A 24902-nucleotide genomic window follows, 5' to 3' on the forward strand; every position below is an offset into this window, starting at 1 on the left:
GTGAAGGTGGAGAAGGTGGATCACTTACACTGTTTCACAACTTTCCCTTCCAGCAGTATCCATCAATTCATGCCAGTCGATTTGAAGTTCGATACACCTCTTTGTCTATTGTATGTCTCCACAGGACATACAATAGACAACGATACACCTCGTTGTCTATTGTATGTCTCCACAGGACATTTTATTGAACTGTATTATACTTGAAAATTTGTGGCCAATCAGGTAGACAAACTTCAGGTAATTATCTTTCTCTGTTGTTTGCTCTCATTTCATCAGTAGTAGACAAGTAGAGTCCTTCAGAATTCAATCTCACATTGTGGCACTTAGTGCACGTGCAATACCTTTTTTCGGGTATTGGTGATATGTTCCTTCTCTCAGATCACGGAAATCCGTTTTTTTTTTCTCTGAGCAGGATAGTTCTAAAAGAAGACATATTTCGGAACTTGAATTTTTCCAAAAATTCATCTCCAGATGTTATGTTATTATGACACTTCACCTTGGAAAATTGTCTTCCTGACTACAATTGGCTCAGTCTCTTCCAGACTATCTAGGAAATTTCACATTGACTCTGGTATATTTATTGAGTAATGTCTCATTCCAGTCTCATTTCTAAATCTTTCATTCTTTTAAATTCGTTTTAGCCACTTTTCATATTCTGCGGAATTACTCGAACTTGATCTTGTGATGATAAAACTTGAACATTGACCATTCGATTTTCTGATCAGTCGTTGTTATTGACTCTTGCCTCAACTTGTAGATGATGTGGATGTCATCCATGAAGACTGGTTTACAAATGGTCTTATTCAGCCGCTGATGCCTGAGCTTCATCCAGGTTTTGTTCAATTGTCTTCCACTAGTTCAACTTTGTCACTAAATATTTAAAATTGGTTGTCTGTCTCTAATTTTACTGAAAACTTGTTTTTCCTTTTTCAATCTTATTCTTCTATCTGTAACTTAATTTTTTCACTTGTTGTGTAGTTATCCTTTCTTCTTCTTTTTCTTCCTCTTATTTGTGTTCAAAATCCATATTTCAACCAGTACGTATCGTGTCGGTGGTCGATATCAAAGCTTAGCTTTGCAACTAACCATTTTGGAAAGACTTGTTTATCTTTGGTATTCGAGGACTGAGTATTCTGCCGATCCTATAGATGGCATCTTTCTAAGGGGGTATATCGTCGCCCTTGTTTCTTCAGGCTCGTTCCTTAAAAAACTTTAGGTCTAGCAATTCATTCATTGTTCAGCCTAGCACCACCCATGGAGTCGAAATAGCGCAGCCTGCGAATGCATTTTATTTGGGATCTGTATTCCAATTCATCTCAGCTGTTAAAAGTTATTGGTTTGTTGGTTTTCGAAAAAAAGGCAATTATGGCAATCAATAAAATATTTTAGAATTTGGCATATCTCCAAAATGTTGCAGTTATTGATTAGGTTCGTTCTGTTAATACGTGCTTTGAAAATACGAACTGTTACACAGTATTTAATTAACAACGGCCTCCCGTCGTACTGAAAGAATTACTAGAATTGATGATTATGGTGTTGCAGCCAATTTAATCCTTGTAAATTGAATAACATCCAAATAAAAATTCACAGCGCTTCCAAAAACATTGAGTTATATATCCCTCCTACCCGAAAATAAACAGACGCGGAAAATGATAAGTCATCCTAATTGGACTGATCGCATGTATGCCAAGCAAATAACATGCAAATGAACCTACTGTTGATTACAGGTTCTCCTAACGAGGAACGGCGATTCTTTGCTTTTCACGACTGGGGAGTGTCCATCTATGAGCCTTCCACGTGCCGGCTTTACCACCGCATCCAGTCGACCGACATTATTCCTGGCACGCAGGTAAATATTTAAAATTGAAGGGTTCGGCTTTCATGGGATTGCATGTTGAACGAAAATTAACGGAAATCTAATCAAATTCAGTATTAAAATATTTTCAGTTGAAATATAAATTGTTATAAAATTAATGTAGATGATTTTAGATTCGATTGCACAACAACTTCAAAAAAATTCATAGGCATTGTGATTATTATCACTATTTTTTTTTCATCATGATTGAAACATACTATTTTTCATATAAAATAAGCAAAGGCCATTTCATATTTCGAAAAAATACCAATGAAAGAAGCAATCGCGTATGAGATGGAGTCTAGAATATTATCGTTATCAAAATTTGGCAACTTTTTCCATTAGTTTCAGTTCGCGGTTTCTCAAACGACTGATTCAATTCACGATGGAGGGATTCATTGAATAGGTTTGAAATTTCTAGAATAAATTACCCACGGTTCAGGTCAATGTTGAGGAAAATATTAAAAGCAACAAGAGGAAAATTCTAAAATCATTTATGGTTTTAGATAATCACTTCCCTAATTTTGTTTTTATTTCTTTTTTGTATTGAATTGTGGAATTGTGGAAACAATATCTACTTGAAATATTCAAGATAGATATTGACAACCAATATAGACCAAATAATGAAAAACTAAATTGGCCTACTCTCAAAGAAATTCTAAATTGGAATACATTCATCAACGATATAACAAACAAAAAGGTGGACTTAAAAGTTCCATTGAGTCGTTCTCATAGATCTTTAGAAATAGATCCTTTTCAAAACCTTTTATTCAGTAGTGAACTGAATACTGTGGTGGACGTTGTTCAGTTGAGTCACAAACCAGTTTAATCCTTGTTTTTCGTAGGACCACACGATGAAGATGTCTTCTACATATCTTTTCCACGGCATCGACTTGAGGAAAGCCTTGTTGAGTGCTCCTTTCTAGAAGTGCATTATCAACAGGTTTGCGATTACCGGTGATAAAGGAGGCCCATCTACCTGTTTGTAGATTTGGTTCTAAAAAGTGAAATAGGTATTCTTCAGGCAGTTGTCTGCTGAAACCATACTTGTTGTGGAAGGTTATGATATTCTCTAGTGATTGTCATAGTTTCATCTAGAGGTATGCTGGGGTACAAGGACTTTATGTCTAGACTGGCAAGGATATCTGTGATGTTCAGTTTTATGAGTTTGATGATATTCACCAGGTGTTTGGGTTTGAGTACATAAGACTTTGCTCTACTAGATTTTGGCTTGAGAGGTTTTCTCTAAGTAGGTCGTCGGGTCTCTGCCTGATGATTTATAAGAACCGTCTTGAACGATATCCGTCATTTTTTTCATTGTTGATTATGTTCGTAATCATTGTCGCTTTGCCTTTATCTACTAATGATATATTGGAATTTTTGTTTTTCTTCAAGTTACGTAGAGCCTGTTTTTCTTTTCTTGAATATTTGGGTTTGGGTGGTTTTCATGTTTCAAGAACATGTGTAACAGCATGTATCATATCAAAAAACCGCAGAGGACATGTGGATTCGTTTTCCAATTGCATTCCAAGACAGTTTCCCAAATTTCAGTTGTCGGTTTTGAACATTGGTCAAACGACCAACGCCGACATCAAAACTTGGCAAGCTAACTTGGGTAGTTTCACTTATGTATCGTTTGCTTACACAGTGACTTATGAGTAGTCGTTTTGGTTTTTCACAGTTTGTATTCAATTGAGGACTGTCTGCACGGTACTGATGAAACGGCTGGTTTTCTTTTACTGGGAGTTATCTAACCTCAAAAATATTCTATGATTTCAGTGTTTAAACGATTTATCTGAGTTAATCTATATTTAATACTAAAGACCATAGATCCTTCTCTTACAGAAAAGTTTCAACATTTCTGAAATCTTATGAGCAATACCATACAAGAAACCGCACACAAACAACAAGCTGAATATCTGAATGAGGCAGCAATCACATAGTAGACGCCTTATCACCGTCATATTTTTGAATATTCCTTATTTATAATCCTTCCGTCTTTTTTTTTCCTTTTAAACCATTATTTGATCGAGTTTTCAATACTATCATGATTATATATCACTTGCTTTGAATACAAATCAAGAAGAAAAGTTTTACGAGAGCACAACCAGGAATGAGATCTCCGATCAATATGTATAATTTTCATCATTTTCAATTTCAGGAATATGTCTGCGGTGACAAAGGCATAAAATGTGAGTGGGGACGAGCTATCAACGTTGCAAATCGATACGTGTATGCTAGCCAGCCCAACAGAGACAGGATTCTCATAATTTCCAAAGTACAGATGGTTGTTGTCGACGTTGTTAGTACTGATAAGTTTCCTGTGGAACTTCACCATGTTCCACATTTGGATCAAGTTTGGGTTCTCAACTGGAGGTCACCAAATGATACTGGGATTAAAACTATCCAGGTGAATACACTCAGATTTCAAATTAAAGAGTCATACTTATTGTAAATAGGTGAAGAATACTCGAAGAATAATCTTCAGAACTGACGATTTGTTACAAATTTTTCCGTTTGAGGAGTAATTTCTTTGGAATATAGGTTAGGAAAAATCTTTATTCTAGTAACTTCATGACTCAGGTGAAAGCGGTCCTATACGAGCACAATGGATGTGCGAAATAATCCAGAATGTTTTTATCGCTATTCAAAGATATATTTTCTGATAAATAACTGAAACTAGAAATAACTATAAGTTCCCGGCTAATAATGGTTCAATATACATTTTGTAATTTTTCCTCAAAGATTGAGTTCCTATCGATTTTTTTTTCAATCAGAACGACGTACGTTTTGGTCATCTTCAGGCACTAAAATATCATAAAATCGTAATAACAGAGATGTATAATAGAGTTTTAGTTATATTTTTTTTCTAGTGATAACACTATGTTATTACAGTCTTCTGTAGACGATTTTTTAAATTTGCCTAGAAAAAAACTAGGATTAAAATAGTAAGATGCAAAACTTTACATCGAGAACGAATGCTATTTTACTTTCGAATCAACTACATCATCTTATTATGAAAAAATGTTTGCAATAAGTAGGCCGAGGTAATTGACTTGCTCACAATTAAAATATAATATAAAACTAAATGTGCTCAGAACAATGTCGAAAGTAAATAACTGTCTGCCATATTTCTATGAAAAATCATTTGAAAGACCAGTTGTACCACACAAATGGTAATAATGAACAGAAAAAATACTTCAATACCATTCCTTGAGGTTCCTTGGAGGGTATACGGAGAGTTTAAGGAGGACATGGCAAATAATATAATATGTATACAATGCTTTCAAATTTGCAACCAATGTATAAATACAATGGATCAGACTGGTTTTGTTACAAGATTGATTTTAGAAATTATGATGTTACATATATAGTTCAGACAGAAAACTATCTAGAAGCCCCGTTGGCCACATACTAAGATATTCTAAAACAAAACCTTTGATCCTTTTACACCAACCAAACATTCACTAGAGAATTTTCATCACATTGATTTCCAGAAGACGACACTTGTGCGAGCTAACGATTCCTAGCACGTTGATTATCATACTATCTGATTATCAGAAAAGAATAACACTGAAAGTAATCATAATTCTGTTAATAATCGAAGTGAAATTCAAGATTTACCTCATATCATTTAAAAGATTTTACAAGCATAACCTACCCTCCCCCAGTCAATCTTGATACAAAGTGTTTGTATCTTAGTTCCCCTGATTATAAATGAAATCGACAAAACTATGTATGTTCAAGTTTGTTTTTTGAATCACTTTTTTATAAGGTACACTGACTGTGACTGTGCATATATGGTGTTATCGCCCAATAAATCAATTAATATCAGCTGTGAGTGAATTTACTGTATCCACATTTCTGTGTTTGTAATTTTATATTTTAGAATCTGAAGATGGCACAAAGGTCAAAAGGTGTGTCGTTGTTATAACAATGCGTTTTATATTTCGTATAATCTCATTTCGATAAAGACTGAATCTCCCAAGGAATAATTACCAAACATAAATAGACGGTCAGGAAAACAAAGTATTCACGTTCAGAATATACATTTCAATACCTAAGTATATAACTTACTGTTGCTTATACATGCCAACAAAATGAAAAAACAAAATAGAACGCCCGTAAAAAGGCCTGGATGCCATTTAATATGATGAAAACGTAGTTCTTCTATATGGAGGCAGAGGCGGTTTAGTAAAATGAAAAAGTCAAACTGAGAATGATAGACATGGAAGCAGCGGGTGTACACTGCTTATCGACTGACCCATGCTAGAAATCACACGTTGAAAACTGAGAAATTGTAGTCCTTATCTCACACAAGTTACAACTATCAACAGTCATTCGCAAATACTCATTCAGGCTAATTTAGTTTTTTATTAAAAATTATATATTGTAAAAGTGAATCATCTAACAAGTATTCCACAAAATTTTCCGGTATATGTCAATTAACAACTGAGCAAAAGCAATTGAAAATGTGAGATCGCCCGTGGGACATCTTGACGTCACACCAGGCAACGAGCTTCGAGCGGTGGCAACCGGACCTGTCGTTGGAGATTGAGGACCATTGTTCATTAGAAGACAACCTTAGAAGAGCTTTCTGTATTTTCTACCTCTATAGAACGATTTCTTTTTCGGTGGTATATAATATTTACGGTTTGTGTAGCTTTTGATCTTCGAAAAACCTGTTTATTAACTTGAATTCCAACATCAAAGGTATTTTCCTGTGTATCTGCTTTATCAGACATGCTTTAATTTTCAGCGATATCTTCGTACAAGTATTTAACAAAATTTGTTTTTCCTTTTTTTGACCGAACGGTGGAGCTTTAGATGTCTGGACCGTCGGTCTATCAATCTGACAATCAAATATACGCGGAATTACGCCTGGTTTCAATATAATTTTTCCCACTTTCATAGTTTTGATATACATGTAATTTTTTTTCTAAGCCTGTTTTAACCTAAAATTCAAAGTAATGCTCAGATCCAACTATAATTTTTTCATTAATTATTATCATTCATACTTACATTAAAATGATCTTCGCAACAAAAATGCGTCCCCTTGGCAGATACACAGTCGGCCCTCCGGATAGCGCGGTGCCATATCTTTCCTGATTTTAAGTTACTTGGCAGTGAAATAAAAATTTTGTCTGGTGCAGTTACCGAAAAATTCTTGCATTTAGGAACGATGCAATACTTGTAACGTCCTTTTTTATCAGTATTCATATTCACACAGTTGTCACACTGCAGTAAACAACACACAACTTGCTTTCTACGGCTTTAGCACACATATTTCGCGTATCCGCCAACACTCTCTTGTAGCCGAGTCGACTGATGTGACGTCAAGCTTGACCACGCCCCGTTTCGGTGAACGCCACATTGAGGAGGAAGATAAAGAGTGAAAATTCAGAATCAGAATTTTTGCAGATGTACCATTTGAATGATAAACTCTCAAATAATGAAATATAAAAAATGTATTAAATGAGCCCATTAAAGATATCTGACGCAGATGCAGATGAAACCTTCCCGCCACGGCTTACCACCCCAGATTTATTTTCCTCTAATCATAAGAAAAATGTTTTTGCTGGTTCATTCAACGAAAAAAATTCTAATACTACCTTTCACGCTTTTGTAATCACATTTATCACTTGTTCTAGTTAAGGACCAACGACGTTTCACCTTTCAACGTTCGCTGATAAAAATGGATTCTCATATATATTCACGCAATCATATTTTGTTTTTAGGTGATCAGAGATGCTGGGCAAAAAAGAAAACACCACACAGTACATCCCGAACCTATCGATGGTCAATTCGATCTTGTCACAGGACTATTTATACCTTCTCCTTCGCAGGTAATCACTGAAATTAATATAAACATCAATAATTCATATTCAGTACAGAAGTTTCCACTCTCAAAAACTTTATCATTAAGTGTATGATTCTTTGGGCAATCATTATTAAAAACTATTTTTTGCCTGTATTTTGAACCCTATTTTTCAGTAGATTTCTCAATTCAGCTGTTTGTTTCTCAACCTGAAAATTTTCATTTTATTCAACAATTTCATTCTTTTATCTGTCTACCATTCAAAATGGCATCGTAGTACTTGTATATGGAATGTTGCACTCTTCTACTCTCTGAGAGTTGAAATCTACTGATGAAAAGTTCGAATATTTTACAACGAAGCCTTAATGCAATCATACTGGGGAATATTAGGAATTAATCCACCGTAGATGAAGAAGAAATCGAACGAGAGGAATGCCTTATTCTGTGGTGTGAACTGAGTGATCTACCAATCCCAATAGGGAAAACTAACGTGTATGCAGTATGTATTTATAAAATATTTTTTCTACCGTTTTTCGTATCAATCTACGTTTTTTCGATACAAAATATATTGCTAACCATGAAAATGACATGGCAACACTTGTCGCCTTACCATGTCCTGACTTCGTGCTTCACAATCACTATATAAAAAAGTTGAAAAAACTCAGCTTCTGATTCAATACAGCATTTTTTCAATTCGGAAGCGGTACAAAAGTCGCCGAATCAGCTAGTACAGAAACAATGTTATTATTATTATTTTTCGAAGGAACAGGGAAGGAAAATGTCCCTAGAGAATAACTAAAAATACCACGATTTTTAACTTACTTTTCAAATCATCTAAAAAAAGAATCCTGCACTGACACCTGTTGATATAATCCAACGCCCTTCGTGGTATTAGCCAGGATAGTAGTTGTTTTCTGATAGGTATCAGTCCATTAACCTACTGTGTAGTGTGTTGAGACTGACCTGAACGAATTGTTCTTTTAGATGATTTGATTTATAGCCAGTCTTGAAGTATGCCCACTGACTATACGTGAAAGATGTCTTTCCTTATACGAGGAATTGGGCAAATTTCGGATATGCAGTTGGTTACCTCGTTCACAGGCAGATGGGGCGACGACAAACCTGTTGTTTGTTGTAGTCTTCAGCTTAGTTCAAAGAATGATACTCTGACGGAATTCGATTTTCAATTATCGGAAATCATCGACTTTATGTTGATAATATACACTACTTTGCACTAACGAGTGGGCAAACAGCCCGAAATCGGTCTGCAAGTGTGTTCCAATAATTGAAAATTTATTGCGGCAGTTGTATCGCCAACAGCTTATGCAGGAATAACTTCAGTGAAGAATCCTGCACTGACACCTGTCGGATATAATCCAACACCCTTTGTGGTATTAGCCAGGGGAGTAGTTGTTTTCTGATAGGTGTCAGCCCATTAACCTACTGTGTAGGATGTTGAGACTGGCCTGAACGAATTGTTCTCAAACGGTGGAACTGACTTGGTTGTATTCGCAGACAGGAAAAATTCCCCAATTGTGAATTAGGACAATAGATAATTGTATCTATTAACTTTCGTGAAATATCAAATTATATTTGTTTCTTCCGCGATTATCAAATTATCTCCTCCATCCTGGAGACTTAACTCAAACCTGACAATTCATTAATATTCACGCTCTACGTAAACTTTGTCTTTTTGCTCGTCATTCATCTCTGAAATTATTCTCAGATTAATCTTATCTCACGTCGCCAAAACTTGTATTAAGCACCCTATAAAATATAAAGCATATAGTATGAAACTTAAGAGTTCATTTATCTCTTTCACAAACATTCATGAACTTTAGAAGAAGGAACAATGAGAGTATCTTGAGGAATGTTTCGTTGTTCGGTGGGATTGTTATTTTTTAGTGTTAGGTACTGACTTGCACCGATATCTTCATCTTTGATAACGGGTAAACGGAATATAAGAAAGTAATTTTCAGTAGGTGACATTTCAAACTTTAATGATGAGATAAGTATATAGGTACTCGGCCAGGGATTGAAGTAAATTATTGCTAGGTCATTTCCAGATTCAGGTACATATTTAAGTATTGTTGCAATTTGTTCATATCATTTTGGATTCTGTTCGACACACAAACTGTTTTCATGAACTGAAAATGTCATACAAAAATCATTTATTTTTTTAAACAATTCACTGAAACGTTTGTAGCCACTTGAGATGTTGAATACTCTATAATAGAGACTTCTAACGTCATCAAATTGGAAACATATTTGGCACGTACAGCTTGTCCCTTCAAATTTCTATAAGTTTTCATGAATCATCTCTGAAAAATGATTGACATATGCGATAATTAGGTACAAAGAACAGTACGTAATACTGTTATTGCAAAATATCACCATGAAGGTTTCTTGAATTGAAAATTGAGAAATGAAACTTTTTATGTTTTTATACCACTCTTATATATCAATACACCACTGTAATAACCGATAGTCCTTAATAAATTTATTAGCTGATTTTTTTTACCTGTGACAATGTGGGTACGCTAATCTGAGAACTATCGAGTAGACAAGACCGATTTAGTCATTTAGTAGGTTACATCCGCAATGCTTATGCTTATGAATTTTCCAAGGATTCCAAATAATTGAGTTTCCAAACCTTGTCTGCATAGTGCAAAATTTCCGTATCGTTTAGATTCGAGAACTTGTGGTTGTATCCCAAGGAATGGTTTGAAAACGTCTAATCACTTTTACCTAGTCTGAAGAACCTTTCATGTTCAGCATACCGTTTTAAGAAATTTCGGCCACATTGTCCCACATAAGCATTAGTATCCTCCAGACACTTGGCTTATAATAGAGTTCACATTTCTGCATCTTATTCACTTCATCTTTGCCATTGAAAAGAAAATTACATAATCTGTCATGTGGCCTGAATGTCACTTCCACATTATTTTTTGTGAAAAAATCCCGTAATTGTCTCTGATGTTCTACCAAAATATGCTAAAGTTACAAATTTCTTGATTTCAGACTATTTGATCTGGGGGTATATTATTCTGAACGAAAATTTGAGACTTTGTTTCCTAGCTAACTTGTGTCTGCGTTGAAACCATCATTATGTCCTACCTGAATAATTATTTTAATTTCCCTAACTAGATTGTTAGCAGACAAAGGTAATGAGAATACTTTGTGTAACATCGAACTGTAGGCTGATAATTTATAACAGTCGGGATGGAAAGAATCACTTGGAAATTTTGTGAATACTTTGAACTGAAATTTATTATGATTATGTTTGATGGACAGGTCCAAAAAATTAAGTTGTTTCTCAATATCTGTTTCAAATGTGAACTATGTGTTTCTACGTAGATTATTCATAAATGTCATACATCTGTTAAGCTGTCGTATAGTACCTCTGAAACAGGCGAAATTACACCTATTAAATGATCAAATCGACCTGGTCTACTCGGCGGTTTTCAGATTGGCTTACCCACATCGTCACCGGTAAACAAAATTCAGGTAATAGAGTCATTAAGGACCGTCGGTTATTACCTACAGTGATATACAAATGTCTTTATGAGACGAAATTGCAGTAACGTTAGTTACAAATACAAGTGGTATAAAAACATAGAAAGTTTTATTTTTTATTTTTTATTATGATTTCCTACCACGTAGTAACGCCTATATCCATCAGTTTGATGTTTCTTACTGGTTTTTTTTTGTTTTCTTGGATCTCAGAGCTCAATTAATAGAGAATCTTCTGCAGTGTAATAATGGCAAACTGAAATGTTCACCCAGTAACTGTGTAATATAAACCATTAAAGATTTTAGCAAGTCAGTGACTTGTCATATTCATTGATTTCACCATCTAATTGAATAATCAATTTGAAAATTAATTTTTCCACACTTGGCTTTCTTTAGATAGTGGACATTTCGAAAAATAATTCGTTTCCGTTTCCAAAACCCAAAATTCACTCGAAAACAACACCTCAATTGTTGAAAGCAACATTTTTTGACACACCTCATATATATGAGTACATATTTCGATTGCGTCATTTATGTAACTTAGTCCACTCTATGTAATTTAGCCAACTTCGTTGTCTATGTTAGGTTACAGATCACGTTGATTTTCAACAAAAATTTTTTAAGAAATAGCAAATCGAAATCTGTCTTTACCTTCAACTCCATAGGCTGGGTTAGGTTATAGGTTAGCTTAATTTATAATAATGATTTTTTTTAAATTTGGAAGAATAATTCAAGAAAAATCACCCTGTCAAAAGTGTGCGCAACCTAATATCTTTGTATTTTATAGGTGTACACCTATCGTATTTATATGCAATCCAGATAGTTTTCTGGAGAGCACTCAATTAAGATACTACCATTTTTTTTTTCAATCAGAGACTCTGAGAATATTAATTACACTCATCAAAAATCATTTAATTATTATAGTGATCATAGTCGATTCATCAATTCTGAAAATTATAAAAATTTTACAATTTTTACAGTAGAGTAGCATCCCCTGGAAAATACTATTTAAATTATTGTTCATAAATGCTAGTTGGAAAATGCTAGTTGGAAAAGAATCATATTTAGTGTCTGATTACTTTGAATTCTACATTTACCTACTGGAGGAGCTTGTGAAATTTTTCATTTTTTGAACGTTTTTTTAGTGAATAGCTGAAGTAAATAGGCCTAAATATATCGATGATTTTTCAGTATTCTATTATTTTGTTATTCTTCTATGAAAAATTGAAAACTTTCAGAATGAACAGGAAATCAATTCAATTCCAGAAAGCAAAGCTTTTTAGCACATTATGTAGATCATTCGGGGATTATTCTTTCACAACTCGAATAGATTTTGATTGCGACTTATATTCTTCTGAAGTTTCCAAATGTACCCTTTCCACACCACATTCAGAAATTAGCATATTCTATACTTCCTCGCTTGGAACTCTCATCCATTCTCTACTGAGCTCTTTATCCTTTCTTTTCCAGGAATTATCACATTACAGCTTCAAATATGGATACGTGACTCACACAAATCAGCGGGGATTATACAAATTAGACTTGGTGAATCTTAGGTATACTAGGTCGGTGGATCTTACGCCATACAACTGCGTTCCCGCTCAAGTGAGATTTTCTGCTTTATGTAAGTAATACTAGAAGAGAATTTCAAAATACGATATATACATGCATCATTGCATATTTGTCATTGCATACCTTTTTGACTTTCACTCTCTATCTTCATAGGCGACTAGTTGTTGCCCGCGGTGGAATTTGTAGTTGTAGTACTGATTAGTACTACGAATTTAGGCATGCGCAGCGTTATAGAACAGTGCTTTTAAAAAATTGTTCTACGGCGACATCTAGTGGCGAGTTACAAAAAAATTGGTAGCCTAAAAACCTTCTCTATGAAAAATTACTTATACATGTCAAGTTTCATCACGATCGGTTGAGCGATGTAGAAGTTTATCACTTACCAACCAACCAACCAACAAACATCCATTTTCATATATTAGATTACATTTGAAATAAGATCTTTAAAAAAATGTGTGGATAATGCAAAGAAGTTACTTTCACAGACAAACTGAAAGAAAAGACCTTCGCTATGGAATTGAATCAGATATCATCTATAGAAACGTTACACAGTATTGAATGGGTAGGGTAAAAATTATACAATTTACACAACCCTGACATTCAATGCTACAGCTGTGTCATCTTCTGAGCGAGTTATGAATCAACCTAGGTATATGATGTCATCTCCTTAAATACTATAAGTTGCATTGGTAGGTAGAAAGGAAAATTTGGGAAATTACTAATAACATTATCGATGATTGGAGAATTACAAATATCTATCTGATCATGCAGAACTATGTTGTTTTTATTAGCAAGATGTTTTTTAATTCCTATAATTTCCAATATATTCAGTTTCAGACTCTTTGGTTGAATTGATAAAATTTCCTGATTTTGGGTGAAATTGTGAGTGTTTTCTATGGGATCATTGGCGTGGTTGGAATCTTGTTTATTCAATCCGTAACTTCTCAAATTCTCCTCGAATCTCTGGTTGAAACTGCGGCCCGTCTGACCTATATATAAGACATTGCAGTCATGGCACTTCGTCTCGTACTGACTTAGAATTATTTATAAATGAATTCAAATTGTTGTTTGTCTAAAATACTACATCTATGCCATGTTTCTGAATAAAACTAGATACACATTGCACAATATAATATATATTATAGAGTTCCGTATGAAATTTCATTTACATGGAACACTGTCATTCTCAATGACGGACTTCGAATTTCGGAAAAAGATACTTGCCTTGTATTATGAATTGATTTCTTTTGTGTTGTTTTCTACATCTTTTGTATAAAACTAAAGGAGCGAAAACCCAAGAAGATTTGTTTATAAAAACTAATATCTCCTGAAAAAATATCCCTTTCGATTTAGATTTGTCATATTTCTTTATATTCCCAAATATTCGTTACCAGAACCATTGAAATATTTTCCGAAAAACTTAATATTGAAGGTGGTTGACAATGATTCGTGATGTATTTCATCAGTACAGACATCCATTGCCTGATATAATTTGAATTGATTTGAAATCCCTTAAATAATCTGTGAAAAATTAAAATAGATCGAACGAAAAATAACAATTCTATTAAACAAATAACTGAAATTACAAAGAAATAGCATACAAACAACAATAAAAAAATAAAAAATTTGAAATATTGATACAAGCTGAAAATTGAAAAATATTATTAACAAGAAATGAAAATTTAAAATTGAAAGATTCCAAACCAAGTTACGTCATGACGTTTCGATTGTTAGTATCCACAATCATCTTCCCAGTTATCACCCGAGGACGATTGTGGATACTAACAATTGAAACATCGTGACGTAAGTTTGTTTGAAGGTGATTAACAATGTTTCGTGATGAATTTCACTGGTTCGGACTTCCATTGTCTACTATATAAAATGATTTCAAATCCCTGAAACAAGTAAAAAAGAATAATTGAAAAAGGATAGCTGAAAATAACAATTATATTAAGCAACAATAAACCTAAAATGAAATGATAGTGAAATAACCTACAAGTAAAAATATAATAATTGAATAAATAAAAATTAAAGGAATGAAAAAAGAAAATAATAAAAAAGTGTAGAGATTCCAAGTCACGTTAGTTCACGACGTTTAGATTGTTGGTATCTACAATCGTCTTCGGGTGATGACTGGACTGATTCCTCCGAGAGGTGACTATTTATAGGTCGTTGAAATACTTTCACTTTCTCTGCTTTCCATTTTCCGCTTCACTGATTCCGTGAGAGATGACCGTTTTGGCGGGAGTTGGCCATTTTTCGTTTGATGATGGGTTTCCATATGTTTCGTATTTCTACGCTGGCAGGGCTGAATACGTTTTTGGACAACATGTATGCGGCTTCCTTAAATTTTCTCCTAAACCAATGTTCCTCTCTGTGCAAAATCTCAGCTTGGGACCACTCGATGTTGTGTTGATGGGTCCAAACATGGTCTGCAAATCAGGAATAGCAGACCATGTTTGGACCCATCAACACAACATCGAGTGGTCCCAAGCTGAGATTTTGCACAGAGAGGAACATTGGTTTAGGAGAAAATTTAAGGAAGCCGCATACATGTTGTCCAAAAACGTATTCAGCCAGGCCAGCGTAGAAATACGAAACATATGGAAACCCATCATCAAACGAAAAATGGCCAACTCCCGCCAAAACAGTCATCTCTCACGGAATCAGTGAAGCGGAAAATGGAAAGCAGAGAAAGTGAAAGTATTTCAACGACCTATAGTCACCTCTCGGAGGAATCAGTCCAGTCATCACCCGAAGACGATTGTAGATACCAACAATCGAAACGTCGTGAACTAACGTGACTTGGAATCTCTACACTTTTTTATCATTTTCTTTTTTCATTCCTTTAATTTTTATTTATTCAATTATTATATTTTTACCTGTAGGTTATTTCAGTATCATTTCATTTCAGGTTTATTGTTGCTTAATATAATTGTTATTTTCAGCTATCCTTTTTTAATTATTCTTTTTTACTTGTTTCAGGGATTTCAAATCATTTTATATAGTAGACAATGGAAGTCCGAACCAGTGAAATTCATCGTGACGTAAGTTGGTTGAAATCTTTTAATTTTTGATTTTCATATCTTGTTGATAATATTTCTTAATTTTCTGCTTGTATTAATATTTAAATTTTCATTTTTTGGTTGTTGCTTGTATGTTATTTCTTTGTAATTTCAGTTTTTTGTTTAGTAAAATTGTTATTTTTCGGTTAATCTTTTTCAATTTTTTACAGATTCTTTAAGGGATTTCAAATCAATTCATATTATGTTAGACAATGGAAGTCTGAACTGATGAAAATTAATATTGTTGATTATTCATAAAATTCATTTGAAATGAATGAAGAGCAATTAAGGCAGTATGGCAAATGTAATCTTCTATCACTTTCACCTTTTTGAGAGTTAGAACAGAAAAAATTGTAACGATTCTTATATGAAGGCTGATAAAACCATAATATTGTTTCAAATCATTTTGAATCAAGTGGATGATTGAATCGAATAGAAAATATCTGCAAACACTGGTCACTATTGAGATATGATGTTACAATTGAATTTTTCAATCTAGGAGGTCGGTAGATTGAGACCTCACAGAGAACTCGTGACGAGACCTGGGGAGTAGGCAGATTGAGGCGCCGGCGTCAAGTCACATCAATTTCTTGACAGTGGCGCCAAAATCGAAGCTAAAACATCGAATACAAAACTCCGGACGCGAATCCACCAAGTGCACTTACATCCTGGTACTTGGCTGCACCATATTGATAATGGGACGAAAGCCTTTTTTGCGTACTATGTCCGATGAAATTTTCCCTATATGTAGGTATATTACAATGATAATACCAACATTTTTTACTGAATACCCCTCTATTATAAACTGCAACCTCGAGAAAGACAAACATGTATAAATAACCGTTACGAATCTTCTAATCATATTTCTTAAACGGTGTCTTCTGCTTTTCACATCAATTGGTTCATTCAATTCAGCTAGTATTGTTTTTTAGACGGAATGGTAATAATGCAGTGTCTAGAGCCAGTTACCAATAGGCCAACCGGACAGCTTATTCTGGATTATTTAACTGACAGCGTGATTGGCACTAAACCGAATCTACCAGGAGTGCCCTTCATTTCTCCGGATTCCAGAAAACTGGTTACACTCGATCGAACAACTTCCGGTGCAACTTTGATTGTACAGGAAATCATAGGTGAGACGTTTTTCAAACAATATAACCGAACATATAGGATAAATAAAATAAATTTTGTCTGATGTCTACTAAGTTTTTTAAGTGTTACGACCGGTTTTGGTTTATTGAACCATTCCCAAGTAATCTCAAGTAAGTCATAATCGAACAAGATAATCGAACATCAGTTGGAAGACTCGAATCAAGCGATCATAGTTTTCTCCAACTTATATGTCTCCTTTATTTCTTCCTCTTCCTGTTTCAAATATAAAATGCACATAACAAACTGTTTTCTCTTCGGAATACATTGAAAGTAGAATTGGATAGATGTCTATCACTTATATGCCCGAAACTAGGTTGATAATTCTGAACGGTTCAGATATAATAAATAGATGGGTGAAAAAGCAATTTGGCTTTTTACATCTGAGGCTAAGGGCACGAAAATCGCGCGGTCGAGTGATGGCGACCGCGGCTTCTGAAAGGTAGAAGTCTCAAAAAGAATCATGAAATTATTTGAAAATATATGAAAAAATAACACCTAATGTTTAAGACAGAAACTCCAGCTTGGATTTTGTCAAAAATTCCACTTTTTTTTTCAGCGGAAGGATTGATATTCATTTTCGACGTGAAGACAAGTTTGAATATATCAGACGTAACTTTCTATCCCAGTCAGTCGACCCATAGCTACGATATCTATGCAACTGCTCAAGACAAAGAAGGCATAGTCTTTCTGAATTTGCTCACAGGTATAGGCAATCAATGTTGCCAATAGAAAGTATCACCCTCAATAATTTTATTTGTTCCAGGAAAAGTAGAAGTTATCACTGGAGTTGGTAGAGCTATTCCAGTACAGTTGACAAAATGGGGAAATCCCAATCGGCCAATAAGTGCATCAGGTGAATATAACAAATCGTCATGTAGGGAAACAAATAGTATTTGTATAAGAATAAGAAGGAGAAAAAATTACAGAATTCAAGTTTTTTTTTACTCACGAATACCTTGTGGACTAGGGACTAATCTCGAACTGTGATGCAAGTTTTTACTGATTTATTTTGTACCATGGGTTATAATAATTATTGAGTATTTGCATAAGAATACCGTAAATTAGTCGACGCTTCACATTTGCAAACTAACGAATTAATAACAGTTCTATCTGGCCAACAAAGCAGAAGAAACATGAAGTTAGTTGAAGTATCTGATAGGGAAGTCGAGTTGAGCACGACCCTGGACAATCGATTGATAACGACTGGCGGCGGCCTGCGTTATTTATTTATTATTTTTTTTTCAGGGGATTATTTAAAACAGTACAGACATATGAACCCATGCATATTCTTAAAAGAAAACATGGTCTTGGCCTGGTACATATCGAGTTATCAACGAAATCACAACCTTGACTGAAAAAAGGCTTTGAATCTGTTTTTGAAAGTATTCTTTGAATCCGGTAGACAGAGGGTTATACAGTTTTGCTGAATGGAAATGAAATCTCCTGGTGAAAACTGGTGAAAATCTAGAGAGAAAAATATTTTTTCCATTGCGGCAAATGTACCAGTAAGATGAAGCCTCCATTTTCTCGCGAAGATATACTGCTGTATTACAAAGAATTATCTTATGATTAAAACGTTGGAGAGAATATTAGGTCTATTAAAAATAGACCTAACAACATTTTTTTGAATAATATTGATATCTCTTCTCGTTCAAAAATATTGATTATATACCAATGCATATCGTTGCATGTATCTGTCTATTTGAATCCATTATCTGAAAATAATGTTCTCATCCTATTGAGAAGTAGTTTCCGAAAGTGTTCATATTCTGTTCGAATTTCATAATTTTGACTGATAATTGTCTTCAGTTCTGTCATTTGTCAATGAAAAATTTGCAAACACTGATCGAAGTTTGAAAAATGAACACAAAAGTTTTTTTCGACTTCATGATAATAGTTACGCGATTCATTTCAGAATGTTTTTTTAGATAGATCAATTAGGTTTGCCGTTTTTCGGGATGATTGTCCGTCGTTTGTTTCAAATTGATTTTGGCAAAGTTGGATCAATGGTCAACAATCCCCAAAAACGACAAATACAGTCATGTTTTTTTCAGGTCTTTTTGGACAATATATGGTAACGCCTGCAAGTGAAGCATTATTCGTCATCAATGGTCGTTCCAGAACAGTGAATTGTGAAATTGGAGCTGTCTCACATCCAAGCCAAGTAGTTTGGACTATTTTGAAGTTCCATTAATATTATGGTGCCCCCAAAGAATCTATCAACCAATAGATAATATCACTAAGTATTTTGTGTTAATTTTTATACTTGTATGCATACCATGTAAAATAATTTGTATGTCTGATATATTCCTTTACAAGTGTAACCTCCGTAAATCCTAGAAGTTATAAGATAGACCTGGTTATTTTCGAAAGTGTCAGTCTATAAAGTGATAGCTCAAATTTAGTTTTGCTATTGTATAACATTAATTTGTAATCTCACTCTGACAGATTTGTATTATCGAAATAAAAATAATTCGGATGAATTATAACTCGGACTGTTTAACACATTATATATCACAATAATATTAAAGAAATGTCCAGAGAGTCATAGATCGTATAGGAATATATTTTATGAAAAATAAGATTATAGTAATCGAGTTCAAATTGATTTTTGAAATTAGTGATATTGAGACAACTGTTCACTGATCAATAATCTGAGATTATGGATTCATTATGGTCCAAGTAATAAACCCCACAGGTGGCGTTACGATGAATGGAAGTCCACCAACAGACTCTCTTTTATTCATCTTCAATCAGCTACTTTGCTGGAAATAAACCTCAGTCATCGTTGAATCAAGGTTTATATAGTATTTCTTATCCTCGTAATTTCATCTTATTTTGAGAGATATTATTTCTTTTTTATCTATGTTGCTACTGTATGACTCGTTGAAACCAGTGGGATAGATCAAATCCTGTTCGAAAAATACTTAAGATCAAAAGAGAAAAGAAGCCATTGATGATAGTGGTGATAATAATAAATATCAGAGGTGAACAGAGAGTGTTTATTTGACTATAGCGTCCTTTTTTTCAATAAAAATCATATTGCAAACCAGTCAAGTCCACAAAACTTAATCGACAATTTTTGAACTGTGTTTTTGATATACCGTATGATTCAAGACTCATACCGAAGTTAGAGAACGCAACACATCATCTTAAGGATGAAATATATCCAAGAAAATAGTCTGAATCTGAGGATGTAAGAAACGTTGATCATAAGAGAACTTCGGTTCAATTAACACTTCTACAGTGACGCTCAACTGTATCGAGTCAACAATATCTGAATTCATAAGAAAAAATCATCGTGACGCTTTCTGTGTCATAAAAAACTGTACATGAATACTCATAGAAAAAAACATATTTTGGAGTTTTTTATTGCGGAGTTATGTATATGACAGTAGTTTTGTGATACAACCTAAGTTTTAAAAAAAAATGTCATTGTTCTATTACTGTTAACAAAGGAATATCATATCTATTTATTTTCACTCCACTATACAATGAAAACTCCACAGTAAATATCAACCAGTGAAATGACTTCACCCCTACTTTGAAAAATTGTATTTCTAGTGATGTTAGTATTCATTCTACAATTAATTTTGGTAATTTTTGTGAAAGTTTATCAACAACGTTATAAAATCTTTGAACGAGTTGAAAAATATCTAGAAAGGAATAACAATTATATTCCTATCAAGGATGAAGTGCTGTTATCGAGTATGCTTTTGATTCGATCACTATGTAAAATTTTTGGGTTCAAAATCACTGGTTGCCAAATTTTGAAATTTTGAAACAAAGCTTCAGATTATGAAAGGATTTGAAAACATATCAAAGGAGTTATTGGAATCAGATGACTGACTTTATATCACGTTTCAATTCAAAATTATATTGATTATATATTCGGCGTGATTCAATAAATTTTGCAGAATTTAATATTTGATGACAAATATTCTCCATATTCATTCAAGTATATGACAATTTTCCGTATTCTTTGGTCAGGTAATATGTCAAAACCAACTTTGAAATACAAATTTTTATACCACCAAGACTCTAGAGGGGATTTTTTTTGTTCTTTAGTAAAAATACATTTTAAATTTTGAGAGTTGGGTATAAACCAAAGAATTTGGATTTTAATTTACATATATTTCCATTCATTATCATTAGAATGTCTTCTTGTAAGCCAGTTGGTATTGAAAAAAGTAGACCAATGGCTTTGAATATACTCATTCCTCAAAAGATAGGACCAACTATTTGACTTCAAATATTTTGTTTGGTATTTTCATTCTGAAACTTTGATTCGATCCCATTACCTTGAAAATCAAATTCGACTTAAATAAATTCATAACATTTTTTCAATGTTCTGGTAGATTGTTTTGTTCGAGATTTTTTTTTGTAAATATTTATCATGAATCTAATATAATTCCGGTGGAGTTGAATGAAAATTTCTGTATAGTTCTTCATTCCTCCAATGAATATGTATCTTATCACCACATATTTTTCCCATTCCATAAATTATCCTAGATGTTGAAGTATAATTTTATTCTGGCTAGCTTTTTTGTAGAAATATCTCCTTCATGAAAGCTTTCAAATGTTGTTCACTGTATCACCAAAGAGGCTTATTGTATTATAATGACATACATAGGTGCCGAGGTACAATATTGTTTATACATGATATATGAAATAAATCATTATACAATAAGATAATCATCCAATACTTTTTTCTTTTCTGTATGGTTTCAGGCCGGAACTTGACTACCGATTGAAATAAACTCAACAGTGTGTATGTTTCAATCGAGAATTAATGAACCTTACCACTCGATCAACATTTTATAGAGTTCAAAAGAGAGCATGTCTGGGTCAAATTCAACGGAATGAGAGATTGTCAATCAAATACAGGGTTCAATAGACGGATATACTCCATAACTCAAAATGGAGTAGCTATAAAGTTTTGAAGAGAAAGGTAAACTCGAAGTCTTCACACAAAAAGGGGGAATATATTCAATTATTGAATCAGAGAAACATGCATATTTCGATCACAATCATGATCATTTTAAGTGTTGAAAAAGCTTGAAAATAAGGAAAACCATGCACAATGGATTATTTGACAATGAAAGTTATAAATTACATGAACAAATTATAGGTTAGCAAAGACAAATGGAATCAAAGACATCATTTTATTTATAAGTAAGTACATTTTTAAATTTCGAGAAAATGCCCCATAGTACAAAGAATAATAACATAATCAAAACAAGTAGTGTTTCCACTTGATCTTTCACCACGCCAATATAGATGGCATATTTGTTCGGTTTATTATTCTTTTCACGAAACGACTTCTCCATCTTGTATAATTTTTTTTGTTGCCATCAGCGTCATTCAATAAAAATTGATGTTTACAAACTACTTGTTTTGATTATGTTATTATTCTTTGTATGGTGAGGCATTTCCTCGAAATCTAAAAATATACTTACTTATAAATAAGATTGTAAGAAATGGGAAAAACTTGGGTGTAATACGAGTGCAAAATAGACTATTTATTAACTTTTCTGATGATAACTTGACAATTCCAAAATTAATTATAACGATTCTAAAAAGTCCCTGTCATAACAACTCATTCACATGACAACCGTTCCGATGAAAGTCTGAATAGAGGACGAACAGTTTTCATTTCCAACATTCTCCCACCTTTTGCAAATTAATTCACTCTTCCACTTTTCGTTATTCTGAACATTTTCTCTTTTCCTCCTGATTTCTTTTCTTCTTCTTCAGTATTTCTTTCAGTAGTCTGATCTTCTTCATGTTTTCCAGGACGTTGATACTATTTCCTCATTTCGTTTAGATAACTCAATGCTTTCATCTGTGGATAGTTCCAAGGCAATTATTAATCTTTGTAAAGGACGAATTAGTTCGCCTTTATTCACTTTTATTCGTGCTACTGTTATTATATTATCTCTGCATGGGGAAATCTCCAAAATTCTTGCTAATGGCCAATCCACACTCTTCTTATTATCTACTTCTAGCAATACAACATCGCCCACTTGAATGAATGGCTGTTCTCGCGAACCTGAATTCACTAAATCTGCCAGATATTCATTCCTGAAGCGTATTCTGTAGTTTTGTCTCAATCGTTGAAAGTATCTCTACCTTTTTATTAAATATTTTTTATCGATTGTATCTAAAACAGGTATTTCTCGGGAGTGCTTGTAAAAAACATGATGGAGTAAGAGCTCTCAGTTCCTCATCATCTGAAATATAAGTTAGCGGTCTTGCATTGATTGTGGATTCACAATCACAAAGAAGAGTTGATAGTTCTTCGTAATTGACAACCGCTAGTTACAGTTCGATAACCCCTTACATCAGCAGGATATTGTTCGATGACCCGAAGACGACATCAATTATTTTGCTGATATCTGCAAAGTCGGCAATAATTTATATATAAATAGGTGCAATTGATTTGTAATAGCCAGTACCTATATTTCATAGTTATTAGTTGTTACTCTGTTCAAATGAAATGTTTTTAAAAACCCTTTTGTGTGAACGAGAAATATAATTGGCGCAGTCGATAGGATAGTGGAAAAGTTCTTAGAAGATCCTCGTCATTCTCAAACGTTTATCCACCATTCTCCCGAACCAAGTTCCACCGAGAAGCAAGTACTCCAGGAAGAATTCCGGTCGTAGACAAGAATACCTCTTCACTATCGTCCGTCAAGAAATATCTACATAGAAATAAGTTTTTGGTGACAGAATATGCAACGAGCCATCATCGTCATCCTGTAAGCACAAATGAACTCAACTTCATCAATTTCAAATACTATTTTACGCCCCCCTACTTTAGTTTCACCAAATTCACCTTCAAGTCAACAATTGACCAACCTTTAAATCCCATCAACATGGCAAAACAATTCGACCTGAAGAATTTTTGGATTGTACCCGAATACGACGGAAGCCCAAATGAATTATACCAATTCATCAACGTATCAACAATGATTCTGAACGAATATTGGAATACTGAAGACCCCGGTTGTTTTCAGAACCATATATTGATACGAGGACTACTCAACAAGCTACGAGGCAGAGCCAAAGACGTCATCTCAGTTTATGGATGTAGTGAGTGGGACAGCATCAAAGGAACTCTAATCCAAAACTCCGCTGACCAACGGAATGAAAATTCCTCAACAAGAGATTTGGTAAACCTGCGACAAGACCAGAACGAAACACCACAACGTTTTTACGAAAAAGTCATGGGACTTCTAAACACAATATCAAACTATATCAAATTACACACATAAAGATCAGCAAGAAAAGCTTTTTCCAACAACAAGCTCTAACAACATTCCTAGACGGACTACGAGAGCCCATGGGATCCACCATAAGAGCAATGAAACCAATAGACTTGGCAAGAGCAATGCAGTACATCCAAGAAAAAAACAATATCCGTTATCTACAAAGGACGTTTGGACCCCCACGAGTCTCCAAGAAACCACTCCAGACCCAGCAAAGAACTGCAAATCACCAATATGCCCAACAATCAATACCACAGCGGATGTACCAACCCATGCAACACTTTCAACGACCCGGACAACAACAACCTCATCAGGCAATGGGACTCCAACCACAATTTCAACAACCGACCTTCAGACCACATTGGCAACCAAATACTCAACAGAGACAGATATGGCCTTCAGTTCAACCACAACGTTTTGGACAGAATCAACCAAACAGGCAGAACGGACAAGAGCCAACACCAATGAGTATCAGTACCAGAAATACTTATGGAGCACCAACGAGGAGCATGAGAACCCAACCTCAGGCAAGACCAAATTTCAATCCAGCTCCCATGTTCAACATTGAGCAACATGACGAAGACTTTGGATATGAAGCAAACCCCTATTACATTGAAGTAACCTGCTCTTATCCCAATCAAGAACCAACTGAAGAA

At 34.1% G+C, this 24902-nt stretch overlaps 1 protein-coding gene across 2 annotated transcripts in view; it reads left to right on the forward strand.

Moving 5' to 3' along the window:
* The window catches only part of LOC111511924 (follistatin-related protein 5), a 673378-nt gene extending 651572 nt beyond the window's left edge, over positions 1-21806 (forward strand). The window contains exons 12-19 of one of the 2 annotated variants that reach the window (XM_074181896.1): positions 1728-1849; positions 4017-4265; positions 7594-7701; positions 12657-12810; positions 16756-16956; positions 17532-17678; positions 17739-17828; positions 19030-21806. In XM_074181896.1, the coding sequence (XP_074037997.1) occupies positions 1728-1849; positions 4017-4265; positions 7594-7701; positions 12657-12810; positions 16756-16956; positions 17532-17678; positions 17739-17828; positions 19030-19169 (1211 nt within the window). In that variant the 3' untranslated portion in view covers positions 19170-21806. The remainder of the gene's footprint in view (positions 1-1727; positions 1850-4016; positions 4266-7593; positions 7702-12656; positions 12811-16755; positions 16957-17531; positions 17679-17738; positions 17829-19029) is intronic. The other variant, XM_074181897.1, reaches the window with a different exon arrangement.
* The last annotated feature ends 3096 nt before the right edge of the window (positions 21807-24902 follow it).

This window comes from Leptinotarsa decemlineata, unplaced genomic scaffold (assembly GCF_025532065.1).
Source record: "Leptinotarsa decemlineata unplaced genomic scaffold, Ldec_3_MD MMD2_tig00026317_RagTag_RagTag, whole genome shotgun sequence".
Classification (NCBI taxonomy): domain Eukaryota; kingdom Metazoa; phylum Arthropoda; class Insecta; order Coleoptera; family Chrysomelidae; genus Leptinotarsa; species Leptinotarsa decemlineata.